General features: G+C 34.4%; 1 protein-coding gene across 17 annotated transcripts in view; it reads right to left on the bottom strand.

The window, feature by feature from the left end:
- The window catches only part of ADGRL3 (adhesion G protein-coupled receptor L3), a 762,953-nt gene that overhangs the window by 64,115 nt on the left and 679,106 nt on the right, over nucleotides 1-19,732 (bottom strand). For 9 of the 17 annotated variants that reach the window (XM_045572109.1, XM_045572101.1, XM_036415185.2 and 6 more), the window contains 2 exons: nucleotides 11,621-11,789; nucleotides 3,431-3,556 (listed from right to left, as the gene is read on the bottom strand). In XM_045572109.1, the coding sequence (XP_045428065.1) occupies nucleotides 3,431-3,556; nucleotides 11,621-11,789 (295 nt within the window). Of the gene's footprint in view, nucleotides 1-3,430; nucleotides 3,557-11,620; nucleotides 11,790-14,381; nucleotides 14,409-19,732 lie in introns of all 17 variants that reach the window. The other 8 variants (XM_045572137.1, XM_036415171.2, XM_045572088.1 and 5 more) reach the window with 1 other exon arrangement.

Raw genomic sequence — 19,732 nt, forward strand, 5'->3', positions numbered from 1 at the left:
TTGGAAAATATTTCAAGGCTTCAAATTCAAATGTTAGAAACAGCTGCTTCAAACTGAAATATGGAGAAGGAATATTGAGAACATTGGTTTAATTAATTAATTAATTAATTAGAATATTAAATACTCTCTACTATATGCCAAATACTAACCTAGGAAATATAAAGTGGAAAAGCAAATCCAAAATGTCTAATCATGTATCCACAAATCTCCAAAGAAGCATTAACTACTACAACTCAAAACTATAAACAACCCACATGACTATCAGTGATAGGATGAATGAATAAATTATAGAATGATACACAGCAATGAAATTAAAAAAAAAAAAAAAGGAACATAGCCTATTGCAACACTGTAGATATCTGATAAAAGAGATTCCAGCCAGGACCAGTTTGGCTCAATGGATACAGAGTTGGCTTGGGGACTGAAGGGCCCCGGGTTCGATTCCCGTCAAGGGCATGTAACTTGGTTTTGGGCATATCCCAGTAGGGGGTGTGCAAGAGGCAGCGGATCAATGACTCTCTCTCATTGATGTTTCGAGCTCTCTATCTCTCTCCCTTCTACTCTGTACAAAAATCAATAAAATATATATTTAAAAAATAAATAAAAGAGAGATTCATGTGAGTAAGTATCAAACATATGCAAAACAAAAGGTAATGTTAAATGTTCAGATAATTGTTATACTTGTAGATGAATGACTGAGAAGGGTTCAAAGGGTTTCTGAGGTACTTCCAATATGATATTATTTGACTGGGAAGGCATACTAAGTTTTTTTTTTTTTTTTTTTTTAGATTTTTGTGACTATCTGTTATACTCCTCAATGTAAAAAAAAAAAAAAAAAAAAAAAATAGAAAGTGCGCATAGTAAGGTATATGTCCTTTTCTCGAAATGCTGAGGATACTACCATTGAAGAAGTGACATCTTATCTGAGAGTTGATGAAATTGTGATTTGTTAGGTGACTCCTAAATGAGCCGCCCCCATTACCTCATCTTCTCTTAGTCTCTTCTACCTGGGCTAGCCACACCTATTCTTTAGAATCCCTTACCATGCCAAACAAACCTCTGCTTTAGGACTTGATAAATCTGTTTCTCCTGCCATATACAGGTATGGGGAGCTCCATCAGTATTAAGGGTTTTGCTCAAAAAATTTCCCCTTCAAGAGGAAGGGGGAAATCTGGCTGGAAGGCAGAGGTGGTTAGGGGAAATCAGGCAGGCAGGTAGGCAGGTGAGCAGTTAGCCAGTGGTCCCAGATTGTGACAGGGATGTCCGACTGCAGGTTTTGGCCTGATCCCAGGGATCTAGCTGAAACTGGCAGTCAAACATCCCCTGAGGAGGCCCGGATTGGATTGGGTACAGGCTGTGCTGAGGGGATTTCCCCTCCCACGCACGTATTTTGTACACCAGGCCTCTAGGGGCTGGTGCTGGAAACATCATTAGGTGTACCCCAACTCTTACGTGAGACTTCAGATTTCTAATCGGCAAGTTTCTAGTTCTAGACTAAGAAATCTCAGCCCACCTAGTTACAACATCTGGTCCTCTGATTTGCAACCTCAGTAAGGCATAGAAGTAATAAGACAAATCAAACTTAAATGACTAATAATTGTGCATTATATCTATATAATAAAAGTATAACTGACCGTTAAGGCAGAATGACCAGTTGCCATGATGTGCACCGAACACCAGGGGGGTCAGATGCTCAATGCAGGAGCTGCCCCCTGTGGTCAGTGCCCTCCCACACCGGGAATGCTGCTCCGCCAGAAGCCAGGTTCATGGCTGGAGAGCACAGCGGCTGTGACAGGAGCTTTCCAGCCTCCACTGCAGGTCGAAGGTAAAAAGCAAGGAGTCCTGGACTATGAGATGGTGGAGGGTGGGCTGAGGGAGCCCCAGTGTAAGAGTATTTCATGATCATAATTTGCAGTTAATTTAAATGATAATATATTCTCATAGATTAGAGAGTTATGTGTTTTAAATTTTTTAGTTTGAAATTTTAGATTGGTATTAGATGTGTGGTTTTATTTGTAAGTTAAAAGAGGATTTCTTTAGTTTGAGGATAGTACTTACGAGAAAAGTTCAAGTGCTAGCTAAGTGTGTACAACTGTACAGTGGATGTGTGTGAGAGGATCAGATACATTCAATTTGTAAATGATATTTAACAGTTACAAGGATAGCTCAGCCGCACAGCTCAGTGGTTGAGCATTAACCTATGAATCAGGAGGTTGAGGTTTGATTCTCAGTTAGAACAGATGCCCAAGTTGTGGGCTCATTCCCCAGTGTGGGGCGTGCAGGAGGCAGCTGATCAATGATTCTCTCTCATCATTGGTGTTCCTATCTCTCTCTCCTCTCCGTCTTTGAAATCAATAAAAAATATTTGTGTCAAATAAGGATACAAGGATATTTAATTTTCTAAATGTAATCATTAAATTGCTTAGGGAAATTTAATCTGCTAAATTTGTAAACCAATTAAATAATAATCAGAGAACAAATGAAGTGATCTTTCTGATGTTATGTAAAATTACCAAATTTACAAAAAAATAATTAGATTTATTGGTTGAGTTAAAGAAGTTAAGAAAATACTATTTTTTATCTGTGAATTTATTTAAATTCAAGTCTTCTTCAGAAAAATTTAATCAACAACACTGAAAACATGATTGTTCCCCCTCCCCCGAATAATGCAATCTTAAAAATATTAGCCTGCTAGTCTGAACTCAAACCCACACATGACCCACATAATGCCATGTCTTTATCTAAATAGCTCATTCTAGTCTCCTCAAGTTGCTGAAATTTTAGTGTTAGCCTAATAATCATTAAAGTGTTAGCCTAATTATTAGGCTAACACTGTGGCCTGGGACAAATGACTGACAGGTTACCTAAAAGTTGAGTTTCCCTGATTAGGGACAGAGCAGCTACTCTGTCTAGTGTTGGGCTCATGGCAGCAGCATTTAGACTAGTTTAAACAAGAAAGCTGTTATAGCATCCTTCCCTCCCCTGACAAGTTCTTCAAGTAATCGGCCAACAATATGTTATGAGTTATAACTGTTTTTACTAAGCATACCATTTAATAAGTAAATACTTTTAGTATGTGATAGAGGATTATTACCTTGGTTTAAAGAAGCAATTAACTCAAGAATCACATATGTAAAATATTAATTTTTTTTTAAATAATTTTGGTTGAAATGCCCAATTTCTTTCCCACCACTGGACTCAGTCCACTGAACCAATTTGAAATAATTGTTACACAAACTTAGACCCCCACATTTTTTTATTTTATTGCCATTTGGTTTCTTAAATTTTTGCTATAATCATGCCTGTGTGAGACACACTAAAAGTTGATGTGTTAAACGCTTGGGATAGAAAATAGAGCTGATCAAAAAAGGGCAACATTCCATAACAAAATATAGGTGAAAGGTATTTTGTTTTAATAAATATGGTTTACCTGCGAGCCTGTGGAGTAGCGTCCAGGAGTTCGAGAACCAGATGTTTTCCCTGAGCCAATGGAACTCTCTGTACTTTTGCCACTACAACAATGTGTTCGCAGGCATTTCCCGTACTCTTTTCGTACCTAGCCAATTAAAATGTGACTTCTGTTAGCAAGCCATTCATTTCAGCCAGGAACTATGGTATAAAATATATGAGTTTTATTTTTAGATAATATAGTCATTTCTTTGCCATACAGACACAAGGAAGTTTGTTCAGCATATTTTCAGAATATAAAATAATGGTATTCATACCATTTAACTTGATATTTTGTTTAGAGACTTTCAAAACACACATTTTCAATTACATCATAACAATATACCTCTTAGATCAAAGAACCAAAATGTAAGACTCCTCTAGATGCTCTTTTAGGCTTATAAATTTGATATGAAGTATCCTATTGGTGCAACTGGCTTTACCCAGAAGTCTAGCAAGGAATTTATACACAGAGAAATGGGGCTAAGAAAGGGAGGGGGAGAGTGAGAGAAAAAGAGCAGAGAGAGAAAATATTTAAAAACAGCAAAAAGTAATGCATTAGGCTTAAGCATTTTTTAATGTTTTTAAAATGATTTCAGAGAGAGGCAGATAGAAAGGTAGAAATATCAATGATGCAAGATAATCATTGGTTGGCTTCTTCCTCCACAATCCCTACTAGGGATCAAGCCTGAATGCCAGGCATGTGCCCAGACCGGGAATGGAACCCTCATGGGTCAACGTACAACAATTTAGCCCTACTGGCCTGGAAGCATTTCTTTTAAATGTACTATATTTCTTTGAAGTTTATTTCCCTTAAAAGAGATCAAATTCGCAACTTCAGAATAAAAGATTCAAAATATTTAAAATGTATATTATTAAAATAGTTCTATTCAGTAATCACAGAGAAATATGGTTGCTTTTCTTTATAGCACAGCTCATTAAATTCTTAATCCAGTTATAGTATAAAACACAGGAGAAAATATTTTAAGTAGTTTTATTTGAAAATAGTAAACTATTATATCAACTATTTAGGGGGAAACTTTTATCATGTTGAAATTTTTTTTTATTATTGTGTATTTAATCAAACATAACACAAAAATTAACAATAACTGCCCTAAAACATACCTCCACTACCAACAGAAAAAAACAATTCCAACCATGTATCCATTAACTAAAACACATTCTGGGGCATGCAATTGGTTGGTTATACATCCACAAATTTATACTCATTATGAAGTAACACGGTACATACATTACTCTTAGCTCTTTATATTATATACCAACTTCTCATAAATTCATCTTTCCACAACTTGTGACAATGTAATATCCCAATCTAATTTTATTTGAAAGTAATTACAAGTATATATTTTTGAAGAATGTTATTTATAATAAAAAAGAAAGTGAGTGATATATTAAAATTAGTAATCAAAACTAAAACTTTATACCTTAATATTCTGAAGTTTTATTCTAGCACAGATGTAGCAATTTAGGGAAAGAATGAACTCATATTCAGTTGAAGAACTTGCATGTATGGAATGACTATTTTGAAAAAGGAACAAGAATATGGAGTGCCTGCTGTCACCAGGCAGTGGACCAAGAAAGGCTTCTCAGAAAAGAGGACTTCTGAGGATAGGTTGGAATTATCAGTTTAGAAGATTGGGTATAAAGAAAGGATAGATAAAAGAGACAAAGGCATTCTAAGTGTTGAGGAGCATGTGAGCCAAACAGAGAGGCATGATATACTAATCTTTGAGGCCATTCTTTGATATAAAATGCCAAATTACATATTTTTAAGATACTGAATATTGTATTTATCTGTTTTTTAATCAATCTCTTCCATGCTAGATCCTATCTAATAAATGAATAATATGCAAATTGACCATCACTTAAACATAGAAGATGGCTGACCCATGTGGACACAAGATGGTCACCACAAGATGGCCAGCAGGGGAGGGCAGTTGGGAGGGACCAGACCTTCAAGGGAGGACAGGTGGGGGTGATCAAGCCTGCAGGGGAGGGCAGTTAGTGATGACAAGGATGGCAGAGAAGGGAAGTTGGGGGAGACCGGGCCTACAGGGAAGGGCAGTTGGGGGGGCTCAGGCCCGCAGGGGAGAGTAATGGGGGTGGCTAGGCCTGCAGGTGAGGGCAGTTATGGGGGACTAGGACTGCATGGGGGGCAATTTCGGGGGGACCAGGCCTGTAGGAGAGGGAGGTTTGGGCAGACCCAGGGTTATAAGGGATGGTTATTGGGTTGGGGGACTAGTCCAGCAGGGGAGAGCAGTAGGGGAAATGAGGCTGGCAGAGGAGCAGTTAGGCATTAGTCAGGCTGGCAGGAGAGTTCTTAGTGGGTGATCAGGCCGGCAGACAGACGCAGTTAGGGGCAGTCAGGAAGGCAGGCAGGTGAGCAGTTGGGAGCTATCAGTCCTGTATTTTTATAGGATTGGGCCTAAATGGGCAGTTGAACATCGCTCAAGGGGTCCCAGATTAAAGAGGGTGCAGGCTGGGCACATCCCCATGCACGAATTTTGTGCACTGGGCCTCTAGTTTATCAATAATAAGTAATACTTATTTTTATTCAATATTTACCAGAAAATTCACATTTTGTTTATTTTTTAAAGAAATAAGCTTTGCCCACATACATGTGTATCCTGGGTATGTGTGAGTTTTGGGGAGGGTGGAATAAAAAATCTTCTAATTTTTAATCACTAATTGACAGGAATTGTCCTTGGCCCCTTAAATAATGACTCTGGAAAATAATTATTACCTACATTCTATGGATAAGGACACTGAAAATGTTAAGTAATAAAAGTAAACTGAAAGACTAAAAAGGTTAATAAATGTGCCTTATGTGAAAAAAGTCAAATTTTCATGGGTGTTCTGTGATCAGAAAGTTCTAGGAGACCACATTTCTAACATTGATATGACCAAAGAAGGCTTTATATTATTAATATGATTATTTAAGTAATCTAATAGGGTTATTCCTTCTCTGTACCTGGAAAATTTAAGACAGCTATTTTAATTAGATTTGAGAGAGCTTAAAATAATCTATCAATTACAGTTTATTAATTTGTACTGAATTTATGAAGCATTTCCATGAACTTAAACTTTGATCATAACCTACATCTTACTGTTTCTTCCCTCTAATATACTCAATTCCTAATTTATCTTTTTAGAAGAGAAAGTATTTTTTTAATGAAGTGATTTAAATCTAAACAAATATTTTTGGAGTGAGGAGAAGAGAAGAGAGAAGAAAGAAAAATACTTTCTTATTACAAAGGCAGCAGTATTGTATAATGTAGGGGTGTCGAACTCAATCAGAGAAGGGGCCAAAATCTAAAATCCAGCCTAAATCGCGGGCCGAATGGTTTACTGAACAGTCATAAACTGTCATTGTGATGGAAACACAGCGGAGTGCAGTGATGACAGCGCGGTGCGGGCCACATTGCAAGGCCTGGCAGGACGGATTTGGCCCGCGGGCCTTGTGTTTGACACATGTGGTATAATGAATCATGGATTATTTACATTTTCCAACAAAGGTTAAATGTTCTGAACTGATTATATAGATAATCAGCATATCAAGATACCTAGTGATGCCAAGTCCTACATTTAGCTATATTACTCACTGGACCATATCCATTATATATTTTTCTTTGAATTACAATACAAGTTATTTGATTGTTAAATCATTTGCATATTCTAACCTATTATTTCACCAGATATTCCACCTTACCCCAATAAAATATATTATTCTTTTAATGCGGGGTTGTTTTAGAATAAGAAGATGGGAAAGAAAATATGCCTTACCAATGGAACATTTCTTTTATATACTAAGATCAGAAATAAAATAGTTCTGAAACTGAGATGTAACACACAATTTACTGCATAACAAAAGAAAAAGTGATAACTTTAATGTCATCAGTGGAAATACTAGTAACACAATTATGCAATCCACATTCAGAAAAAAATGACAACTCAGCATTTGATTTCTTGTTAATGAGTTGAACCCTATTAAAAATAGCTCAAAAATGAAATATTCCACATTTCTCTACTGAAAATGTATGAGCAACTACATTAGCAGGAACATATTTTTGAAATTCAAAAAAAGATGGCTTAAGAAAAATCTCCAAAAGGAATTATTATTTTTAAAATATCTTAACTAATCAAAGCCATCTATAAATTAAATGCAATCTCTTATCAAAATTCCAATGGTATTTTTCACAGAGATAGAAAAAACATCCTAAAATTTGTACAGATCCACAAAAGATCCTTAATAGCCAAAACAATTTTGAGAAAAAAACAAAGAAAGGGGCATCACACTTCCTGGTTTGAAACTAAATTATAAGTCTATATTAATAATACAGTATCATATTATCGTAAAAATAGACACAAAGACCAAAAGAATAGAAACCCCAGAAATAAAACCTTACATATATGGTCAACTAATAATTGCCAAGGAACCCAAGAATTCTCAATAGGAAAAGGACAATCTCTTCACTTAATGGTGTTGGGAAAACTGGAAACCACATACAGACAAATGAAATTGAATCCCTATCTTATACAACTATTGAATCCCTATCTTATACAACTCACCAAATTTAACTAAATGGATTAAAGACAAACATAGACTTGAAACCATAAAACTCAGAGAGAAAAAAAATACATGGGAAAAGCACCTGGGTATTGGTCTTAGTAAATATTTTATGGATAATATATCAAAAGCAAAAATTAATAAGTAGAACTACATTAAACTAAAATGCTTCTACACAGCAAAAGAAGCAATCAATAGCCCTGGGTGAGTAGCTGAGTTGGTTACAGCATTTATGGGTCAGATCTCTAATAAGGGCATACACAAGACTCAACCAATGAATGCATAAATAAATGGAAAAACAAGTTGATGTTTCTCTCTCTCTCTCTCTCTCTCTCTCTCTCTCTCTCTCTCTCTCTCTCTCTCTCTTATCAATAAATAAAAAAGAAGCAACCAGCACAATAAAATGGCAATTTACAGAATGAAAGAAAATGTTTTTGAATCATATATCTAATAATGGGTTAATATCCAAAGTATATAAAGAACTCAAACAAATCAATAGCAATTAAAAGATGGATGGATGTCATGGATAGTCAATGATCCTAAGAAGACATACAAATAGCCAGTATGAAAGATGCTCAACATCCCTAGTTATGGGAATGGAAATTAAAACCACAATGAGATATTACCTCACACTTGTTAGAATACTAATCATCTCGAAGATAAGGGATAAGTGTTGGTGAGGATATGGAAAAAAGGGAGCCTTTGTACACTATTGGTCTGAAAGTAAATTGGCACAGCCATGAAAAACAGTATGACAGTTTCTTATAAATTAAAAACAGAACTACCATACGACCTAGCAATCCTACTTCTGGGTATTTATCCAAAGGAAATGAAATCACAATCTTGAAGAGATATTCGCACCCCCCCTCCCCCACCCCATTCCCGTTTCCTGCAGCATTATTCACAACAGCCAAGGGAACATCCAAAGTGTCCATAAATGAATGCATGGATAATGCAATATGGTGCATACATACAATGGAACACTATTCAGCCATGAGAAAGAAGGAAATCCTGCCATTTGCAACAACACGGATAAACCCATAGCTAAGTGAACTAAGACAGAGATAAATACTGTATGATCTCAAATGTGGAATCTAAAAAAGACGACCTCATAGAAACATAGTCGAATGATGGTTGCTAGAGGTTTGGGGTTGAAGGCATGTGGAGATGTGGGTCAAGGGCTATAAGCTTCTAGCTAGAAGATGGATAAGTTTTGGGGATCTAATAGACAAGACGATGATAGTAACAATACTCCATGTATACTCGAGAGTTGCAAAGGGAGGAGATCTTAAATGTTCTCACCGCAAAAAAGAAATAGAAGTTATTTGAGGTGATGAAGGTAACACATTTCACAAGAAATATGTGTATCAGATGAACATACTGCAAACCTTAAATTTAAAGGATGTTACATCTCAATTAAAAAAAAAAAAAAAGAACCAAAGAAAAATCTCCTGAGACCACTTCTGTAACTTCAGAGAGAAGTCCCTGGTTGGGACTTTATGTTCTTTATGCTCTCTGATTTGGGCCATGTTCTTGATGCCAATAAAAATGCCAGAAAAATTTCAAAATTTCAAACACAGAATGGTTGACAGAACAATATGCTATTATATATTATTATAAAATTATAAATCATAAAATAATGTTTATATATAGGGATTTGACTATTTTGTTCATGAAGGGCCAAGCAATCAGTATTTTAAGCTTTGTAACCCAAGAGGCAAAACTAAGACTGTTGTCACATACTTATTTTAAATTTTAAATATAACCACTTAAAATGTAAAAGTCATTTTTTTGGTTGATGGGCTGTAAAATATTAAAGGCAGCTTAATAAATTTGGCTAAAGAGTTGTAGTTTGCTGAACTCTGTTCTAATGAATCATGAAATCGAGCTTGATATATTATTTTTGAAAATTTCAATGTTAAATAAGTTAAATATGTTAAACACTCTAGATTTAGATATAGATTGTAAGGTTTAATATCTCTACCTGGATATCAAACTCAATTTCTAGTTATATCAGTGATGTGTATTTGCAGACACCCTCCTCAAGTTTTACCTCCCATCAGTCTCTAAAATGAAAAATGTAAAGAGAAAGAGATTTTTGTTCTTTATTTCCAAATAAAAATTTTAGTTAATATCTCTTTCTTAGAAAAAAAATTCACATTTTGCCATTTCACTTTCAGGCCCACCTCTCAATATCTTGTAATTATTACCTCATGTTACACATAAGGAAAGTAGGGCATGAAAGGTTAATTACCTTGCCCAGAGTCACAGAAGCTTTAAAAGGAGTAACTAGGATTCAGACCCAGATAGTCTTAACTATGTGCTCAAAACTATGAATACTACTTTTTAAAGAAATCCTCAGCTGAAGAATTTTTTCCATTGGTTTTTAGACAGAGTAGAAGGAAGAGAGGAGGAGGCAGGAAGAAAAAGAGAAAGAGAGTGACATGGATGTGAGAGAAACATGTTGATTGGTTGCCTCCTTCAGGAGCCTGAACCAGGGTCAGGGATTGAACCTGCAACCCAGGTGCTTGACCTTGACTAGGAATTGAATCTATGACCCTTCAATGTGCAGGCCGATGCTCTATCCACTGATCAGGTCAAATATCATATTTTTAAGAGTTAAAGAGTATAAGATGAGATAATCAATATTGAGGTTTAAAAAATTTAACAAAAGTATTTTGTTGCTAAAATTAACTTTGGACATGAATATTTTAGGTCCTTGTAGATGTGAAAAAAAATCATGAAGTAGACTAGTATAAAATTAAATACTGCATCCTAATCATCTGACTCCTAGATTTTATAAAATGTTTTTAGAGAAAAGAAGTATAGAGACCATTGCTAAGTACTACATCATTCATTAAAAAAATATGACTATGCCCTAGCTAGATAGGCTCAGTGGGTAGAGCACTGGCCTGTGGACTGAAGGGTCCAGGATTTGAATCCAGACAAGGACACATGCCCAGGTTGTGGGCTCGATCCCCAGTAGGCGTGCAGGATGCAGCTGATCAATGATTCTCTTTCATCATTGATGTTTCTATCTCTTTCCCTCTCTCTCTCTGAAATAATAAAAAATGTATTTAAAATATATATAAATATTATTTTATCATGAAATGTTTATAAATTTATATTTTCTAGTGCATAAAAACTAGTTTTTAAAGAAACTAAAAATATATATATTTTCTATGCCATGCCATTTATATGTATACATATATACATAATGCGTGTATGTATACACATACCATACCTCCATAACATCTTAGAAAAGCTACTGCTTATTATACAAATTTCTAGTATTTGCCAATAAAAATATTAGTATTTATTTAACAAACAGAACTATAAGTTCCAGTCCACAAGAATAAAGTTTTGTGCAGTGTCCAAATCAAACTACATGTCTATTTTTTTTTCCGGTTAAACACATTTACCAAGTATTGTGCTTATATTTTGTCTTTACTATTTAAAAAAAAATTAAATCAATGAAGTAACATACTTGTTAGAGGAAAACATATCAAGAATGATTTTTGTTATGGTTGCTTTACTATCCTAAGATATAGGCCATTTATTCTTACATAGGGAATGCTAGCTTACCTTCTTTTGTAGAACACAATGGAAAATGAATATAAACATCCCTTGTAGAGAATTGAAAATAGTGAAGAGATATGCCATGATGACTGTGCTTTCGTTGATATACATGAGTCCAAAGGCCCAGGTCAATCCCAGCAGGCAGAGAAGAGCTATTGCACCTATGACCCATGACCTGTAGAGAAGAAAACATTAAGGGTGATCAAATAATTGGCTTTTAATGAGCCCAATCATGTCATGTCAAGAAAACTGACACTGAAAAAATGTTACAGAGAGTTTTATTGACAGAAAATGCAAGACAGGTGGTATAAGTACTTTTTTATAAGATTTTTATGGAGATACGATTTTTCAAGTTTGAGGGGTTAATACATGAAAATGTTATGAACACAGAAATTCATTTAAGCAAAAGCAGACTTGCACTATTAGATTTTTTCATGTATTTGCAGCACATAGGTAAATGACATGGAGATGTAATCATGAATGGCAAAGGAGAAAAAAAGCCTATAAAGCTATGATAGTCTCCACTGGTCTCATTGGTGTAATAACATCTGTTTGATTGGACTCTTTCCATTAGTGCTTCATCTGATACACGTTTACCCCATTTTTCCATATTTCCTCTTTTTCCATAAAGTTTTTAGTGTTTACTGATAAAAACAGAGCTATTATTAGAAGGAACCAGTATATGGAATACATGTATGAATTTTAAAAGTTCTATTAGCATGTATGTAGATATACAGTATATATATTTAATCTATATTCTACATTACATTGGACTAGATATCAGAAATCAGGCAATTGGCAGCTTTGTTGAACAGAAGCCCAAAGGCTCAGGCACCTTCATCTCTTTGAAGTGTCTGTGAACTCCAGGGAGAAAAATGAAGCTGAGAATGGGGATGGAGTGGTATGAACAAAGTAGTCCAGAATGAAAGGCAAATTCTCAGTCTCACTCCATTCCCCTTCTTTCCTTCAAGCTGCCATTCACAATAGTAATCAATGGGTAGCAAAAGTCCATGTATTTGTGCTTTTGTGTTATGTATTTACAGTCAGCATAGAGTGAGTACTTCCAATAGCTAGGAATCCAATAACTGAAAATGTAATCCTTCTCAACTCCTCTCTAAGAATATAGGAAAATAGGACCAACTTAGTCTATATCGCTGTACGCTCATGAACTAACCTTCTCTTCCCTTTCCCTTTAGTATACCTTCCTTCAATAGGGTACCCTAGTAGTTCTTTTCACCAGTCTGTTAACCTCCACTTACACTATGAAAAAACTATTTACTGGGATTAAAACTTTGCAAAATGAAGGGATAAAAAATCACATTTGTTTGCCACAAGCTTAAGTTTGGTCTAATGAACTTTTCAGAGAACTACATCTTAAGAAAGATATGGTCCCAAAGTAGTCAAATATGATTGAAGTCTTATTCAAATTAATCTCAAACATTTACCTTTTTTTTTTTTAACAACATGAGCCACTATATTTCAGATTTTAAGACCCACTACATTTAACATGTATTAATTAAAACATTTACATTATTTTTTTCATTAAAATATGCTTTATTATAAAATATGCCATGATGCCTTTATAATTAAGGAGCTATTTAGCATTAACATTCTTAAATAAAGGAAGCTTGCAATTGTATGTGGCATGCTTATATGGTTTAGAAAACATCTTAGCCATTTATATTTTAAACTACAATTTAGATCCAGATATGGGAACTTTCAAGGGAAACTCTCAGCTTCTTACAGACATTGGAAAAAGGAAAAATGGGATGAATTGCCATTAAATCAGGCAAAATGCTACTTAGATTTAGAAATAAAATGATAGGATAAAACACTCAAATCAGCTATTACCCACTAGAAAACACATTATGGGCCTTGATAATATAAAACTTGATAATATAAAACTGCAATGAGCCCAATTTCTAAAGAAAAAAAAATAAACAAGAGAATGAAGAAATAAGTGGAATGGCATTGGAGAAAATGAAAACAAAGGACTCTTCACCAGAAGAACAAACTGAAAGTCTGGAACAAGGTCACCAAGAGTTTGCCAGTCTTATGGCTAGTGTTGCAGGGCATGCAATTTTAAAAATGTTCAAGTGGAAAAAGCCCCACATATGAACATTTATGTTCACTTTTATTTGATTAGTACAGACTTATAGCTTTGCTTCAGAAATTTAAAAACTCCATTTATAAAAAAAAAAAATGAGCTCATGAATCAAGTGACATGGGTCAAACTGAAAGAGATAATATTGCAAATGTAAAATTTAATTTTTCAAGGAGGCATTGTTTCCCTTTTTGGACAGTTAAAATAGAAAGTCATTAATATCAATTGCAATTGGGTAGTTTTATACCCATAGATCATTTTAAAGATATATGACTAAATGACAAAGCAATTTTTAGATGAATGATATCCAACCAAACAACAGAAATGAGTACGAACCGTACAGAGGAGCACATCACAATGAAGGGAGAGCTAACAAGAGCCTGTGCCACACGAGTTACTATTACTGTGGCATGTGATTCACAGGATATCCAATTAAAAGAGGTGAAGCAGATTTTTTTTTGGCAGTACACCTGCAGCATATGAATTCTGCAAAGAAGCTGTATGCCTGAGTTTTTTTGTTTTTTTTTTATTTCCTGCACAGTTTGCTCTTCTGCCTCTCTGTGAATGACAGAAGCCCTAATGAATTTTCAGTACAGATCTGACAGCTGGTTCATGGGACCACACTGATAAATGGGATTTATCAGCCATTCAGGTCATTCTTACTTGATGAAGGGTCTGTTATCCTCATAGCTAAAGAATGCATAGACATAAAGACAAGAACACCAACATTAGCATTTTATGACAAAGAATTTCATATGAAAAATATCGTCCTGGTTCCCGAAGGCCTCTGTCCCCCACCTCCCTAAGAGGCATCATAACTTTCCCTTTAGATCCAAAAGGTAAATTCTAAAATGACCACGAGAACTTAAATAACAAGGAATAAAGTAAATTTTACAAAACTGTAATATCCCTTATGAGACTAAAAAAAAAAAAATTCCTTTTTTTTTTTTCCATCCTGTGCTTATATTACTTGTGACTTGACAGAGACATTTATTTCTTAGAGATCACATTTCTCTAGAGAATGAGAAATCTTATGAGCAATCTGAAAAAGGCTTGGGGGCATATTTAAAATGAGAGATTCCGTGTCACCTAAAGGTATCCTTATTCTGTAATATTGGTAGGTAAGATTACTTCATTATGGACAGTAGGCACCTACTAATAAGTAATTTACACTCGCAGATAACTGACCTGTGTTAAATCTGAACAGTAGAGCCCTTTGAAAATAATTGATCCTGACTGCTTTAGAATCCTTTCTGTTAGTTCACTAAGAAAAAAAATCTTGAATAATCTTGTGTGGTAATAGGAGCAAACAAACAGCACCTGTTCGTTATTATTTATATTTACTAATTTATTATCATTCTGTTAAATTAAGACCCCAGTGCTAGATTAGTAAAGGTAAGGAACATTGTGGATCATCTTTTTACAAACACAGATGCTGCTCAGTGCATTTCGAGAGAAAAGGAAGAAAAATTGTCTGCTCTTTTCTCATACCTCTTGCCAGAGGCTGTTTCCGATATTATGCATATACAAATAAGCTTTCAGACAGGCCTCAACTGTGATGCATTTTGAATAAAGAGGACTGCTGATGAAAACCTCCCTCTCCAGAAAAATAAAACAGGAAAGAATGGAGTGAGAGCTAGAGATTGGAAGCCATTTTGCTGGGATTTACACCACTTACTGGCTGTTTGATCTAGGCAACATTTCAACCAGTGGCTTTGTCAGTTTATGCATCTACAGAATGGTGATAATTATCAACTAACTTTCTTGTGATAATGAAAAGATATATTACACATAAAGTGCTAGAACAGTGCCTGGCACATTTGTGCTGTGTTCAGTAAATATTAGTGATTATGTTTTCAAAGCTACAGTCGCACTGAAAATATAGAATTTCTCTTCCTAAGAATAAAGCACCAAATAATAAATGTTGAGTATCTAAGTCCATTTGAGGACGTTTTAGTATTATTATGCAGTAAAAGAGATGTGGTGGAAATGAGTTTGTGGATGGCACAGGCAGTGACTGTGTAGTCTAATATGGCAAGTACTGGCCACATGGGTTTATTTAGAGTTAAATTCATTAAAATGAAATAAAGTGTAAGGTTTTGATCCTTAGTCACACTAGTCACATTACAATTATTCAAAAACTCCCATAGCTGCCATATTGTCCTCAGAAAGTTCTAATGGACAGTGCTGGACTAGGATATTAAACAAAAAAAAATTTAGGCAAGAAAGTGAAATTCTAAAAAATATTTAAATAATGCCATGAAGGTATAAAAGATAAAGAGAAAAGTGTTTCTAAGAATTGATCATATTGAACAGTTGTAAACTGTGCCTGTAGTAACACTGAAAAGTCATAGAAAATAACATGCTATTTATTCCATTACATGCATTCTCATCGCATCAGTATACCCCATCTGTGATGACAAGTTCATGAGTGGAATGGCTCTTTCTACATTAATTTGTATAGTACAATGTCAAGTAAAGAAATTTATAGAAGTTCGCATATAGGGATACATGCCAAAATGGCTTACAAATCTGCATTAAGCTATGTAAATGTTTCAAAAAATAGAATACAATACTTGCACAGTGAGGTGTTTTACCTTTCATGTAAAAATAAAAAGGAGATATCTGGGTGCAATTCAGCAATATTTGTTGGCGATAGTGGGGATCTTCCAGTTGCACCAGTCAATAAGAAATACTGTAAATCCACCTCCATCTACAGTTGGCTATAGCCTTGTGTATAAGTAGTGTCCATTGGGATGTGAAGAGACGTGAGCTGTGACATTTCTGGGTCATGCTAATTAAAGGACTGGAACTGGGCTTCCCTTGTCACTTTTCCCCTCCCCTTTTGCTAGAAGAAAGTGACAGTAGAGCCCGAGACCTATCAATTGAAACTGTTCATTGATGTGGAACCATGTTAGATTTAGACGACCTCCTTCTTAAGATTTATAAAATGAGGTATAGAGTATTTTTATAGTAGCTTTGCCTGTAATAATTAATAAGGCATTTAATTTTATATTTTAGCAATATAAAATCTCCGATATAAATATTCATGCTAATGGAAAAGAGTCATTCATTAATATTACTCCAGAGTGACATAAATAATATACAATGGTTCAAAATCTGGAGATCACAAAAGATTATCCATAATATGTCAGAGCCTTCCATCATTTTGTCAGATATTTTATTGGCTTAGAGAATCTACCTTTATAATATCTCTCCACCAAATCCAAATTAAATTGATTGCAATTTTGCCACCAGTTATGCTGGCAAAGCTATACACTCTTGATTCATTATTTTGATTCTAAAAGAGAAACATCTACCTATGAAACTAGTTTATCAAGCTAGTAATTTTCATTCTGATTTACCAATACAGGTTGATTGAAATAAAATCTCATTCCAGGATATATGACTAAATAACTTTTACTTCAACTTTTCAAAGATTTTATAAAAATATTGACACAAAGGCCTACGATGTTCTTAGCAGATGATAACAGGAACTTATATGTTATAAGTTATAATAGATCATTTGCTGAAAATAAGATAACCTGTATATAAAATTTTGAAGAAACAAATAAAACAGTGTTTTCTTTGGCAAATACATTTTTCTTCTGTGAAACATTTTGTTTTATTATTACTAACATTTAAAATTAATAACTTTATTTAAATGTTAATGTCACATAATTTCTTTAAAAGTGACCATTAGAATGGAAATTAAAAATTCTATGGGTCTCTGCATAGATAATAATAATTATACATATACTTATATGTTTTATAACAATTCAAAAGCACAAAAAGGGCTATTAACATCTACCCCACCAAAGAAGCATAGTTCAAAATACATCTTTAAGAGAATAGATTTCTTGACTAAAATATTAATTCATAAATTAATGCTATGATATAAAGACAAATAGTATAGCATATCAATATTGACAGTTGATAAAGGGACAAGATCAAGTTTGTTACACACTATAGTTTCTCTAACTTTGTTAAAATATTGTTTTTCTAAACTTAACATTTATTATAAAGGAGATACATTATTTTAAATGGTTAATTTTTTTTATTACATTTCCTTTCTATTATATCTAGATAGTATAGAAAAATGGATAAAAATAATAAGATGGTAAAAAAAAAAGTGAGATAGGCAAGGTTTGGTGTGAAGAAAGATGAGGTAATGAAAGTTAATTAATCCTCAAGACAAAAGATCTGGTCACTGAAGAGTCACAACAGGTGAAGGAAAATGGATGGCTTCTGGCTTCAGCGGATTTGCTGATCTCATCAACTTCAAGATTAATACATTCTGGGATCCTCTGAAATTTCTGGGGAATTAGCTGACTGGTTTGTTGAAGAGCAAGAAAGAGCTATCATGATATATATCAATTAGTAAACAAATATTTCCATGTTCCTATGCAGCTGAATTTACTTTTCCTGGTATAAAATGAATTATGTCAAAGAGATAAAGACAATTCCCTTGAATGTGGTATGGGTAAGAATGATAAAGGCCCATCATCAGATGAGTGGATTAAAAAACTGTGATACATCTACACAATGGAATACTATGCTGTGGTAAAAAAGAAGGAATTCTTACAATTTGCAATAGCATGGATAGACCTTGCTAGCATTAATGCTAAGTGAAATAAGCCAGTCAGAGATAGGCAAATATCACATGATCTCACTCATTTGTGGAATATAATGAACAACATAAACTGACAAACAAAAATAGATCCAGAGATTGAGAAGCATCGATCAGACTGCAGAGGGAAGGTAGGAGAGGGTAAGGGTAAGGAGGAAAGATCAACCAAAGGACTTGAATGCATGCATGTAAGTCTAACCAATGGATACAGACACCAGGAGGTGAGGGCATGTGTGGGAGGTGGTGGCGGTGGTGGGGTAATGGAGGGATAAGGACACATATGTAACACCTTAATCAATAAAGAAAAAAACAAGAATGATAAAGGTAATATGGGTGAGCTTCTCAAGATAAAATTACTCCTTATTCTTTAAAGAAGGAAAAAATGCAATAAATACTTCTGTATCTGTATGTTGAGGGGGCTTTTCCTATTGACCCTCAATCAAAAATGAGCCTCCAAACCTAAGGACTAAGAGGATCCAGTTAACCATATCCTAAAAGAAGTCAGAAGCAACTCAAGTTAATAGACTTCACTTAGAAGTGATCTCTGAGACCTTGCTTTACCATACCACCAGGGGTTTGGGAAAGTAAAGACAAGACCCATTAATATTGCAAAGGTCACAGAATATTTGAAACAGAGGAAAGAGGAAGGAAAGAAACACCTTACTTACACTAATCCTCCAGCCACAAATTTCAGCGGGCAATGGAGAAAGGCTGCTTTAATGGATGTTATTCAAGTCTCAAATTGGCCAGGCATTTACTAATCGGAATAGACTGGCAAAGTAGCAACAGCTAAGGTAGCATTAAGAAATTTGCTGCCCAGTGGTTAAGAGATATTTAAGATAGTACAGCTATAGGAGTAATGATCAAAGAAAAAAATCTAAAAATTGTATGTTTGCATCTCACTGTGAGGAAAATGTTCAATTAGCAACATGGTAGAAATCCTGACTGCTTTATATTTCTTTCAAATGTATTTTATATTATGGGGACTATACCACCCTAAAATTACATTATTATTTTCCACCTTCTCTCCTTCTTAACTACTATAAGAAGATTAAAAGAAAAAGTCATTTGGAATGTAATCAGCATTGCTGAGGAAAATGTGAATTATGTTTCACTAAAGTCATATGCTTAAATCACTAAATATTAAACATATTAAAAATTCTTAGAAAAATATGAAAGTTGTAACATGAATGTAAAAATTATAAACAACAGAGAAGATGATTACATTTCAATTCTGGGTTTTATTGATATTAAATATTACTACTAAAAGCTATATATTGCTACATTTTCTTCATATGAAATTTATTAAGAGAAAATGAAGCAAATAAATAAAAATGACAAAATATATTACAAACATTCTCATTCCAATGCTTCGATGTCCTGA

The sequence above is a fragment of the Pipistrellus kuhlii genome, unplaced genomic scaffold (assembly GCF_014108245.1).
Source record: "Pipistrellus kuhlii isolate mPipKuh1 unplaced genomic scaffold, mPipKuh1.p scaffold_m20_p_1, whole genome shotgun sequence".
Lineage (NCBI taxonomy): Eukaryota > Metazoa > Chordata > Mammalia > Chiroptera > Vespertilionidae > Pipistrellus > Pipistrellus kuhlii.